At 42.6% G+C, this 13558-nt stretch overlaps 1 protein-coding gene across 3 annotated transcripts in view; it reads right to left on the minus strand.

The window, feature by feature from the left end:
* Positions 1-8409, minus strand: part of LOC111833288 (SLIT-ROBO Rho GTPase-activating protein 1) — a 68302-nt gene extending 59893 nt beyond the window's left edge. The window contains exons 1-2 of one of the 3 annotated variants that reach the window (XM_023791424.2): positions 7952-8409; positions 7725-7862 (exon numbers count right to left, since the gene is read on the minus strand). In XM_023791424.2, coding sequence (XP_023647192.1) covers positions 7725-7791 — 67 coding nt within the window. In that variant the 5' untranslated portion in view covers positions 7792-7862; positions 7952-8409. Of the gene's footprint in view, positions 1-7724; positions 7863-7946 lie in introns of all 3 variants that reach the window. The other 2 variants (XM_023791425.2, XM_023791423.2) reach the window with 2 other exon arrangements.
* Positions 8410-13558: the final 5149 nt, after the last annotated feature.

Raw genomic sequence — 13558 nt, forward strand, 5'->3', positions numbered from 1 at the left:
TGACCCAAAAGTACATTTTAAGGAGTCCAAAGGAACACCACAAAGACTCAGACATATTTAAAATATTTTTTTTTTAAAAACCTATAACCATTAAAAACAGACCGGACCACCAATGAAGTGTGTCATGTCAAACCTTGACCAAAGATTGAAGTTCCAAAGACACACAGTAAGTTTACATGCACAGCTAAGTTGAGTTATGGTTATAGCTTGACTACACCATTTAAAATCGGACTACTGTCCTTGTCCCAGTTTACATGCATGAGAGGGGAATCAAATTATTGCATGAAGTATGTTTGACTCCGCTCCAATAGGGGGCGATCTGGCTCCTTTCAGCCTGGTAGTATTGGGCTTTTTCCGGTAGACTTATTACGCCACAGACATAAAAAAATAAATGAATAATAATGGATGCAAAATAAATGAATAATAAATGAATTGACAAGCTTTAATTTTGATCATACAACAAGATCAGGATGGAAATAAAAGTATATAATATACTGTGCCAGCACAGTATTGCGATTTTTTCAAATACTGCAATGTGATTTTGTAGTAAAAAATATTGGGGTATTTATGAAACAAAAAGGAGTTCAACAAATTTTTCACGAACCCGTCAAGAACTGATTTAAACAAGGATGAAAATGATTATGACTCTCGAAGAACGCATGCAGCGCTCATGCAAAAGCAGCAGAGGCAAACTTTAAACTGATTTTTAAATATATACTAGAAGAAAAAGACTGATCTTAATTTAGCTGTATAGTGATGTAAGAATTGAATGTGCACAAGACGCGATGTTAGTATTAATACTGAATGTTGTCCAGTACTACTAAAGCCATTTTTCAAATTCAGTACAAAATACCCTGTCTTGCGTTGTGATATCATTCGATGCAAGTTTTTACACCAACAGAAATCCAGCACCTTGAAGTACCGTATTTTTAGTACCTTCTTTAAGTACCAAAAGTACGGTACCTGATGTAGTGGAAAAGTGCCCTTTAGTTGAGTGGTGCATTGGACAGCTTTACAGTGTTGTACATTTCGTACGTGCTGTACAGCCTCTGCTATGCTCAAAGCTTCTTCTGTGTACCGACTTCTTCTCTTACTTCTGGGTCAAAGCCCAGAGGGGGAAACTGTGGAGTATGCACAGAGCACCTAGGCCAGTTTGAGTCCGATTGAACGTATGCATGCAGGAGTAAAATCGACTCCCAATCATATTATCTGGGTGTCTTAGTCCAACTTCGAGATATTCGATTTAGTGCAATTTCAGTCGGACTAACATGTTTACACGTACTTTAAAAGTTTGGTTTTAGTCGGACTAACAATAATTTGATTTTCTTAGTGTGCATGTAAACGTCCTGACATATTCTCACTTGGTGGCGGTGAGACACTCGACGGTATGTCAACCTGAGAAGAGCGGCAGGTTAGCTGAACGACATACCGAGATCCGTCTCGATGTCATCCTACTGGGGCAAGCAACATGGCTGCGTCTCAGCCATGGAAGTGATGTCGTCAATTGAGCAATATGACGCCGTTTGAGCCGTAATCACCTCAGTTATCACTGTTTTGGGTGCACCTCCTGTGCAGGGTCCCTGAGGCTAACTTTTTCCACTTGTTCTGGTCCCGCCCACTGTCCATGATTGGCTGACATAAATGAGACACCGCAGGATTGGTCAGCAGGAATAATTTTGCGATTACCGGCATGTAGGGCTGCACGATATTCGGAATAAATCACATTGCAATATTTATTCTTTCTGCGATATATATTGCGATATTGGGATTTTAAAAATTCTAATTAGTTCAATAGCTCTATTGCAGGGGTATTCAACTAAAATTTAAAGAGGTCCAGTTAGAGAACATTTCTTGAAGCAAAGGTCCGGAAGATCATAATGTCTAACTATTTAGTGTGATGTATATTTAAGTAGCATATCAGTTGGATCAACATTGCATGTGATCAGTACCTGACTGTCAAATCAAATGAATTCAGTGCAATTCAATTCAAGATATCTGCACACACATGTAACAGTTCTTACCTTGTAAATAGTATGCTTTTGTATTTAACCATGTAAACACACTTTTGACGTAGCTCATTTTAGGTTCATAATGGAATAATATAGATTTGCCGTAAGATTTCCTGCGCAAGTCTGAAATGATGAGTGGCGTGCCAGATGCTGAAAACATACAATTTGTGTTTCACCTCAGTTGATCTATATATAACAGATAATATTACTTTATACATATGTTAAAAAGCGGAAACTTCCACGAACATGAAATCACCAGTAAACTATGTCTATTTATCCAACATGTTATATAATACATACTGTATTTGAAAACTTTTCAGCTATATGATTTCAGGACAGACCAGCCACTCTCTTAGGAACATTACGGATTTTTGGTTGCGTGTGTTCGCTTCGCTGCTGTCATTAAGCAGTCACTCTGTTAGGAACATTATGGCTTTTTGGTCGCTTTGCTGCTGTTATTAACACTAATGGCACATTAGCACAGACAAAGGGCTATCGGTCCAGGTCCGTATGGGACAGCTTCTGGGTCCGGGTCCGGCGCAGTCCACCTGTTAGTGACCGCTGCTGTATTGATATAATTAATCATTCTAGAAAGATTGATCTGATTTAGCCCAAATATAATGGTAATAACTTAATCAGTACTAAACAGAGCATGAGCATTAAACTATGAAAGCTTATCGCATATGATAGTTAACATGAGTGACAAAATAATGCTGGGTTAAATGGTTAGAATGTTTGTGCTTGGTGGTTCGTTCTGTGATCGACATGTTTGTTAGCTGCCGGTGCAAAGCTGCGTGTCGGCTCCGTATCCAAAAACCTTTAAATTGATCTAAATTATATTAGACAGACTTTTGTTGATTGTTTAAGAATAAGAACAGTGTGACATTTGTTAGTTCAACACCAAAAGCGTTGTCCACGCCGTTTAATTTAATTTAATTTGCGTTACTTAACATCGCACATCCTGCGATGTGACTATTGCAAGTGCGTACGTCGCGATGACGATGCTGAAACGATATATCGTGCAGCCCTACCGGCATGCTTTGCGCCTCACGTTAAATATTGTCAGTTATGTGGATTCCTGTATTTTATAGCCAACGTCCTAACAGTGTAATGTTTGCCGTGGAACGGGTGCGTTTCGTTGGCGCGTAACTGTGCATGTCTGTGCCGCTGTTAGCATCAAACCGATAGCGGCTGTTAATAAAAAGTGCAACTTCGATTTTCAAAGAGCTGTCATCTCCTTTATTAAAACAACTCACCACAATACATTTATTTGCACTCTGTATGTGGGTCTGCTGCATCGAAAACATTCTGCGCCCTCTAGGTCATATAGAGCGATGGTGGCAGTGGTGTAGTATACCACAGATTGTTTGTGCCAATGTGTTCGATTTCATTTTGCCCGGATGTTATTTTCAGTGTATGGCCATCATAAGATGGAGAAGCAAGGTGAAGACAAGATAAAGACAGTGAAGCAGGGAGGAGACAAGATAAAGACAGTGAAGCAGGGAAGAGACAAGATAAAGACAGAAGCACAAAATGGAGACAGAAGATAGAGAATAAAGAGGGACCAGGAGGAGACAGATGGAGACAGAGGATAGGAGACATACCCCTGTTGTCAGTCCCGATGCCTTTTCATTTAAAGGATTCAAGCACCACTCTTCGAACAAGCTTCATCTGTTTTAACAGTCACAATCTGACAGCCTTTACAAATACAGCACCCCCCCCCCCCCCCAACCTCCCCAGCCCCAAAGACTGGCACACACTTCAGAGGAACCTACCAGATGCCACTCGACACACCAGAGACAGAGCCCCTGGGTGCCAGTCGAGGTCACGACTAGGGCAGAGAGCCGTTGAAAAGGACAGGGGGTAAAAGGGCTACGCGCGGTGCATAGTTTTCAGAGTGCTAACGGAACTTTCACTGCAAACACTGCTAACAGTAGCCCTTGCAAGCCACAAGGATGCCCTGCAGGGGGCGACAGCGAGTGAAACTGATGCTGTTCCTCCCCAGTAATGGCACATACACAGCTTACAAACTTACACGCGTGTGATTTACATGGATATACCATTCAAGGCAAACACCGTGTTATTCAGCTAGTGTGTTTCCTTTCCAAAATACTAGGTTTTAGGGCACAAATCCAATGACTGGTCTCTCACCATCAGACTTTATTTACGCTTTAATTACGCTGATACCAACGGTGCAGCATCTATATACCAACAGCAGTAAAAGGTAGATGCATTTCAGTTAGAGGTTAGGAAAGATTTTGAAGATGGTTTAAAAATGACAAGGTTGAACTGGTCTAAAAATGACTAAAGTTGCACAATTTCAGAAAGGGATTTAGATAAAGTTGAGCATCAAATATGAGTTTTGTGTGAGACTGGCAAGTGGGTTCTATTTGTAGTTAGGTTTTGCACTTTGCTTTGCATTAGTATTTGTTCTGTATTTTGACTATTGTACTAGGATTAAATTGTAATTTGGGTTTAAAATACAGTGCAAACATAAGCAAGCTTAGGCTGAAGCCGATACCTTTCTGCTTCCCCGCTATCGCTGGATTTTATTTGTATGTGGTTGGATTTGTAATATATGGAAAGTATTATGATTCTGAAGTTACCTCAAAAAAACCAGAATAAGAAATTCGTTCATTCATTCACAACCTCACCATCACACAGTCACACTATTCGCACATGAAAGCATTTACGGTTACAGTCACTTTGGCGGAGACGAATGGCACTTCCTGTTATTGTCAAGAGCACAAAGAGTGAGTCGTTTCGGAACTGCGCGTTTGAAAAAAAGGTAAGGAGGAGAATCGGGCTGCAACTACCTGAAACGGCAAAGTCCAGGTGACACCACGCCAGACGGAAACCGCCAGCCGGCATCGAAATGAACTGAAGCTTCAGTCACTCAATGATGGCGACAGACACCGGGAGAAAGACCAGAACCTATTCAATCAGATACAATGGAGATTCAGGGAAGAGAAACAGAAGACAATGGGAAAACAAAAGCCAAGGTACGCGTAAAGGGGCGGGGTGGACATCTGTTTGTTTACTCTTTTGTTCGTTTTAAAAAAAGACACCTTCTAATTCTGAGCATTCATCGCGTAAAGCCGGAAGCCTGAATCAGGGCAGTGGCTCAAACTGCAGGAGGCTGACGGAGACGACCGAATATCTCACTGGCAAGGCAGGCAAATATAAATGAATGCATAACTGCCGGAGCTGTGGCAAATTTCAGCGGTATCGACCTGCTCGTTGCCAAACATACAGCTCGTGTTGCAGCGTGACCAAAAATAGCAGCATTTCCTGTGAATCATAAACACCAGGGCATGACACGGCTATCAGGGAGCAAGACGATCGAGGCGAGTCATCGCAGTGGACGGAGTAACGCATTCCCGGGAAATCATGAGTTAGTCTTCAAGCATGTTCCTAAAACAAAGAGTCAACCTCAATCTCCCTCACTACCGCTCTGAAAGTTGACGGGTCAGCAACAGGGAGGTGTATAGGAGATGTCATATAATCCACAAACGGCCCTAGGGGCAAGAATCTGAGCACAGAGCAAAGTCCCCATGGTTACCAACGCTTGACAACCACGTCTTCATGTTAAGACTGAAAGACTGCAGCTCAGTCGGAAGAAGCCAATGACGGAGAGGGTATGACCAGCGGCCGGGGGGGAGGGATTGGGGGGGGGGCTCGTATACCCCTCCCCCGAAAGTTCGGCCAGCATTACCGAGAAGTTCGCTGAAGATAGTCTGTTAATGAGGGGAAAAGACACGGCAATTAGAGAAACAGCAGCGAAGGGGTCACTGGTGAGGGGTCAGAACGACAGAGACGGGGATTTAATGTGGCTCAACAAAGACCATCTCAACAGCAGGATTTAATGAGTGGAGACACTGGGGTGAAGCTATTGTGTGACATTAAAATTACTGAGGATTAGCCGTGCCTCGCGGGTAATGGCAAGAAATACCTACAGCGCCACATCTCAGCCTGTATTTTACATATAATACATGCGCATTAATGAAAACCGGTTTAGGAAAGTACACTTCTGTAGAACCCCCCCACAAGAGAAGGCCAACAAACAGAGGAAGGACAAAATACAAAATACCAACTTCAAAGCAAGTAAGTCACAATAACAAATCCATCTACAAAGATGAGTCACATTAGAATTTTAAACCTAATATGACTCATCTTTGTAGATGGATTTGTAATTGGCAACGTTTCAGCTGCAAAAGAGGTCGAACAGCACTTTGATATGTGTGCTTTCAAAGCAATAAGAGGCAGCTATTAGAGGCCGAAGGGGCAACAGAGGCCTGGCATGCAGGTGTTTGGGCAACTAAAGACTGCAAAGTTAATGTCTGAAGGGGAACACCCTCAAAAAGCATGACAGCATGAGACAAACATGGACAAACTCTCATTAAAGAGCAACAGTCATCCCAAGTCAAAGATCTTCAAAAGAGTTATACAGACACAGCATGGCCATTTGTAAACAGCACAAAAGTGGCCCAAAATTACTATCAGTATCTCAGTGACACAATCTCATGAGAAACTGCATGTTTTGAGCTTCACAACACTGGCATTTCTCTCAGTGAACCTAAAACCCCAAGTAATACGAAAAAAAGCAACATGATATAAAGAGGCATCGTTCACCCATATCCCATCCAAAGGAGAAATGTATGTTTGGAAAACGCCAAAGGATGCCTTCCACTTGCCACATCCGTTGGTGTAGTCATCTTGTGGGATTCATTAAGTCCAGTGATTACTTTCCATGATTGTATATCAGCCCAGGAATATGAGGCCATTTCACAGGACCAGGTGCACCTTGTGCTACGAACAACTGCTCCCTTATGCCGTTCCAATCTTACACGATGATAATGACATGGGCACCAGTCAAATGCCGTCTATCACCTGACCAGGCACCACACAGCATCACAAATAAACCTTTATTCCCAGTGTAAAGCGTACACCACCTCCACCTCTCATCACTGAAGGACCAAGGAGAACAACCTCAAGAAGAAGAATCCAATATTCTTCTACACAACATTCAAAATAACTTAAGGTCTTCTGAAGGCAAATGATGTCCCACTCGATCCTTACTAGAACCGGAACATTCACGTTATGCACTTATTTAAACACTGTTAGATTGTACGGCTGGTGACAGTGAGCAGGTTTAAATCCCTGACAACTGGATAACGTAAAATATCCAAAAACACATTCATTAAAAACCAATTAGCAGAAACGTCTTGTTAAGTTTTTGCTGCAAGACTTTTCGGCTGGGGGAAAAAAACGCATGTTGGATAAAACTTCCCCAGAGTGATAAAAACCAACCGCGGAACGTCGAGGACCCCGATGCGTGAGAATCAATAAAGAAAACGAAAAGAAACTCACACTCATCCATACAATCAACAGTTTACGGGAAAGTAACATTTCGGGAAAAATACAATGCGTAAGTTGTGTATAATGCAACATCATACATAGAAACTCCCTGAATTCGACTATTGTTCCGTTAAAAACGTTAATTTTCTAGAAATTCACATTACTGAAAGGCGCAGGAAAGCAGGGAAATCCTCAAAAGCAGCACCGTCCGAAAAACTGGAAATCAAACATATCGAAACATGTCGAGCTGCAAATTCCCCGAAGCACAGCCACCATCTGGCATGCATGGAGAGCAAACGCTTCCCAGGAGAAGTTACACGTACTTAATACTTAGTTACACACAAAGTTAAATCCTACCTTTCACTTGGCTCTCGTATTCCGCGATGATCTCTTTATCCTTCTTGAATCTCGTCGGGGTGGACATGATGAGTCCCTCCGTCAGCTTTTCTAACTTTGCTCGCCGAGTTGCCTGCAGAGATGTCCAGGTCCGGTTACCTACAGATCCGGCAGAAAGTGCTCACACATCGGGGGAGGGGAGATGGTGCGGAAAAAACACCGGATTGATATGCGATTATATACCGTACTGCAGATGCCACGTTTAACGCCGAGGCGTTTTCGCCGGTCGTAGGTGTGCTTCAAGTTTTTTTTTTTTTTAATTTAATTTTTAAAAAATTGTTTAAAATTTCCCTTCACAGAACACCGAGGAAATCTGGAGATCCCATTGTTCCAGCAGAAGGACGAACAGCCCATATATGAATGGGATCAAACCCCGGCAGTGGCTCCGGGGGACAGACGAGTAGGAGCGGGAGCGACCCCACGCATCACCGGGAAAGTGAAACCAGCAGACCGGCCCTTAGCTGCATGCAAGCCCGTCCGGATAAAATACACAGAAATGCTCGGTGAGGAAAGGCGGTTGTCTAAGGCGAAGGGAAGGAAGAACCGCGCAGCACGAAAAAGCGCCCCTGAACACCTCGCCTGCCCCCCAACACTAACTGTGTCCCCTCGGCCCCAATCCACCACCAGATCGGATCGGACCCAGGCCGGGCGTGGAAGAGAGAGAGTGTTGGGAGTAACGGGGTGGGATTGCCGGGGCGCACGGAGAGAAAATGTGGACGCTAGCCGACAGCGCCCCCCGGCGGATGATGCGTGCAGGGGGTCGGTGCCCAGGGACTGCCGTGGCTCAGATGCCCGTCCTCTTACAGAGGTCCATATAAATACACCGGGGAGCTGCCATTGTTTTTTTTCCCAGCTTCAACGCCTGGTGTAAATGCAAAAATCTTGATTCCGGCACAGATAAGAGAAGAGTTTTTCCTTAATTTTAAAACAGACTACGATGCAAAACAGTGAACTGAATTAGAAACAGAGCATCGGGGAAACTTTCCGGGGGGAGCGATTTTGCCGTCGCTGTAGTACTAGTTGATCGTAGATGGCAACTTCGTCGTTATATACGTGTTTACTGCGTGTAAGGACGCAGCTCGCTCCGTCTTTACACTGAGCAGATTACACTCATGGTGGTTTTTCGGTAGTCAGGTTATAGCTTACAACATCCCCAAGGGTTAACAAACAGTGCTCTGGGTACACCAGTACGAGCCTCGCGTGAACGCTGTTACTCAGATTTCCCACTTAGTGCGACGTATGACAATCTGATGTATCTAGTTCGCCATCTGGCGGCAAAAAATGCCTTTACATGACATTTAAAATGACAAATCCTTTATTTGCCAATTGGACAAGCTGGGGCGGTTTGCAGCTGAGCGTGAGGCTGCCGGGATGAGGATCCAAGTCTGAGGCCGTGGTTCTCGACAGGAAAAGGGTGGATTGTCCTTTCCTGGTGGGGGATGAGTTGCTGCCCCAAGCGGAGGAGTTTAAGTACCTCGGGGTTTTGTTCATAACTGATGGAAGAATGGAGTGGGAGATGGACGGATCGGTGCAGCGTTGGCAGTATTCTGGACGCTGTACCATTCTGTCATGGCGAAGAGGGAGCTGAGCTGGAAGGTGAAGCTTTCTGCGTTCCTACCCTCATCTATGGTCATGAGCTCTGGGTAGTGACCAAAAGAATGAGATCACAGATACAAGCGGCCGAAATGAGCTTCCTTTGCAGGGTGTCTGGGCTCAGCCTTAGAGAGGGTGAGGAGCTCAGACATTCAGGAGAGGCTCAAAGTAGAGCCACTGCTCCTCCACATCGAAAGGAGCCAGCTGAGGTGGTTTGGGCATCTATCTAGGACGCCTCCCTGGGGAGGTGTTTCTGGCCCCGGGGCAGACCCAGGATAGGCTGGAGATTATATCTGTCAGCTGGCCTGGGAACGCCTTGGTTTTCCCCCAGAGGAGCTGGAGGAGGTGGCTGGTGAGAGGGAGGTCTGGGCATCCCTGCTTAGACTGCTGAGGTTTGAACGAAACACCCTTCCAACCATGGACACAGAGGCTGAGCCCTCTGAGCCGCTCACCACCGGCTGCTCATTCATAAAGGTTTACAAAATTAACAACTGTAAATGACAGGTAACTGTAAAATCTACCGTGTCCCACAAAATACCGTTAACAAACCAATAAACAATTAAACTGGACATTGCAATAATCTGAAATATCGGTGGCCAGTGAGGAAGCCCACAATCGGATGTCCACGCACTCAATGGCCATCGTCTTTGCCCCCTGCATCCTGTGCAGTCCTGACACCGTGAATGGCCTTGAAATCATGAATGACATGAGCAAGGCCACCAAGTGAGTACCTCGCCTGTCCTTCTGGCACAGACCACCACGGCTTCCGGGCTTGTCCCTCCGAAAGGCTGTAGGCTGCGTCGGTCCCCCGCCAAGTGAGTGCCTTTCCATCTTCACCATCTACGCAGGTGTTTGGAGCTCATCCTAAATGAGCAGATGAGGTGCTATGAGGAGCTGAAGGAGCCAGAGCGGCTTGAGTGTCCTGAACCTCTGGGCCATGAAGCAGCTAATGCTGAAAAGGCAAGACACTGTAAGTCCCAGAGCCTGAGGTCGCGGCTAAAATATGGCTTTTTTTGTCCTTCATGTTCTGACCCCTGTGAGATGTGTGACTGAGGAATGCTCATGTGTTCTGAAGTACAGCTGAAGCCGACAGCAGATCAGGCGGCTGCCTCCTATGATAGCGACTCCATCAATGCAGACACAGAGCATGAGAATGAGATGGACCATCATCCGCTTCATCTGTGTCCTAGTAGCAACCTGAGAACCCCACGGACCAGAACCAGCCCCCCACCCAGTGTGTGTGTGTGTGTGTGTGTGTGTGTGTGTCTATATATTCCCAAAAACTATATATGTGCATTATGTTTTCAATATATATATTTATTCAATAAATGTACAATATGTTGCAGAATACAAAAGGAATTGCTGGTTTTCATATATGGAATATGAATTTATGCCATTTTATATTTAATGACACTTCATAATAAACAGATGTATATGTGATAAAATCTGGTAAATATTGTATATTCACACACTCACTTTTGCATATAGATGTGTCGGTGTGTGTATATATGATTTCTGTGTTATGCATATATTTACATTTATATGGTTACATGTATACAGTTAAATGGAATATATTACCATATTACCACTATATATTACCACAGACTAATGGGTAATCAATCAAGAAAATTCTTTATTTCTGTTTTGAAACATACAAAATTATTTCCCATATATGTGTAATGGTTATAAAATAGTTTTTGAAACTTATTCCTTATTTGGCCTTTAGCCTTCAATCTTCAAACATGAGCTAGAGATCCAGCACAAGAGACTAAACAAAGGAACAGTCTGTTAGCCTATTTAACGGTCCATCTTGATTCTTCACTTATCAAATTAAGGTGCGGAACATGTAAAGAAGAAAAGAGACAAAGCACAGCCTGTTATGCTGTTTAACTCGCTTAGATTTGTCGATGTTCCGTCTTTTCCTGACCGACCTGCCTCAGCTCACGAGTTCTTGTGTTGATTGTTTTTGTTGTGTCTGATATCTTGGCCCAGGATGGTGGTGTAAAATAGCATCTGTGGAACAGAAAAATAGCATAAGTAGCCATTCACAAAAGACAGCAGGAAATATAACAATATCCATAATATCTACATTAAATCATGAGCGAGCAGACATGCTGTGACTAAAGTTTATAAACAAAATTCGGTAACGCTTTATAATAATGTTCAGCTATAACACATATATAAGCCTGTAGTTAAATGTTAACTAAGCATTTACAAAACCTCGACATTTACAAGCCTGTAGTTAATAATGAACAAATCATTTACAAATTCTTAATGAGACATTAAGCATGTAGTTAAAGGCTAACTAAGCATTTGCAAAACCTTAAACATTTATAAACGATTAAAAGGAGAAATTATCATAAACAAATAATTAACAAGCCTGTAGTAAAATTACTAAGCCTGTAGTTAATAATGAACAAATCATTTACAAATTCTCAAGACATGTACAAGCGATAAGCATGTAGTTAAGACTTAACTAATTACAATCATTTTTTGTACTTTTGATACATACACAGGAATTATTGTGAGCACTTCTGTATAAAAATATTACATAAATATTACACTGAATCTCGTACCTTTACACAGTTTACAGCCTAAAACTGTAACACTTATGTCTCACTGCTGCAGCTGTACTGCTCGTATGCATAATAAACCATGAGTAAATCACCTGGTCACATAGCTAATGAAACACTAGCATTAGCGTTATTTAGCTTTTTGACTGGTTTATCAGCAGAAAAATACCATGACATTATGAAGGCATGTATGATGTAATAGGTGACAGCTTTAAGTAAAGTGTTACAATGATTTATGTTCATTTCCCCTTTTAATCGTTCATAAATGTTTTGTAAATAATTAGGTAACCCTTGTTCATCTTATAACTACATACTCCTAAATGTTGTATTGAGGCGTTGTAAATTATTAGATAATATTTAACTAAAGGCTTGTATATGCGGTATATATGAACATTATTATAAAGTGTTACCCAAAAAATTGTGAACAAAATTTAACTTTGGCTCACTGACGTGTTACAAAGTCTAATTGCAGGCGAAATGAAGGATCTGCGGAAGCGTTCTGAGATTAAGCATTAAAATAAATTAATTTCCACCTAACGTTCGAAATTCAAATTCCGTTGCAGATGTATTATACAGTATGTATTATGAACAGGGTCGGGGGGTGGTCTGGGAGGACATGCTGGTACTACTCTGCTTCCACCCCAGAAATACTCCCTTTCTCACCGTGCCATATAAACAATCCCCGCCACCTAGCGGCAAAAGAAGGTGGCATTTCAGTTCACTTACTTTAATTGTCGTTGTAAAATGACCTTATTAATAATTATCTACAACCTTAATAGCATCTTGAGCATCCGAACCTCTTAAAATAGCTCTTGTGGTTAATGTAGTCTTTTATGTTGCATTTTGTCTTTTGAATGCATAGTCCACTAGTTTCTCGCTGTATACGCTATATATATATATTGCATACTTCTGCTCTAATGCTACTTATGCTTGTTACTGGACATTCATTGAAATTTCTGCCTAGCTGTAATGTTTGTAATGTACGATTTGTCTCACTTGTACCTCGCTTTGGACAAACGTCTGCTAAATATATGGAATGTACCACGTGCTACACAAGAGCCTATTTTTTCAGCAAATCACAGCACCTACTAACTACAGCCACTAGGGGGCAAACGAGGACGTCATTGCTCCTTAGCGTCTCCACCGTGCAGGAACAAACCGAAACTGCGGAGAAATGAATCGCACCTGGAACCACCGATCTCGATGTGGTAGCAAGACTAAAACATTTCTGAACCGTTCGTTAACATTACAGACAATGGGGCGAATGGTACCGGTTCCAATTACGCTAACACATTTTGAACTGTTTTTAAAAAAATATTATTTCTTTGTTTTTTTTTTGTTTTTTAAAATTATAATTCCATCCACTTGCCCTTCAGCAGAGTTTGGGACAGGAGAGGGCGCTTAAGTCGCGCCGGGTGTCCGGTTCTCCTTCACTCCCACAGCCATGGCAACTGTGGCAGATAAGCGGCAAAATTAAAACAGCATCACTTGCTCGTTATCGATTATTAATCAGTTTCAATCGGTGCTTTTATCTAGAACAATCTGCAGTTTTCTACTCGTTACTGTATGGGATTTACAGGAGTCACCCAGTTAAATCACCTAACATAATGGTTAAACAGCAGAACTTCC

Source organism: Paramormyrops kingsleyae, chromosome 1, assembly GCF_048594095.1.
Source record: "Paramormyrops kingsleyae isolate MSU_618 chromosome 1, PKINGS_0.4, whole genome shotgun sequence".
Lineage (NCBI taxonomy): Eukaryota > Metazoa > Chordata > Actinopteri > Osteoglossiformes > Mormyridae > Paramormyrops > Paramormyrops kingsleyae.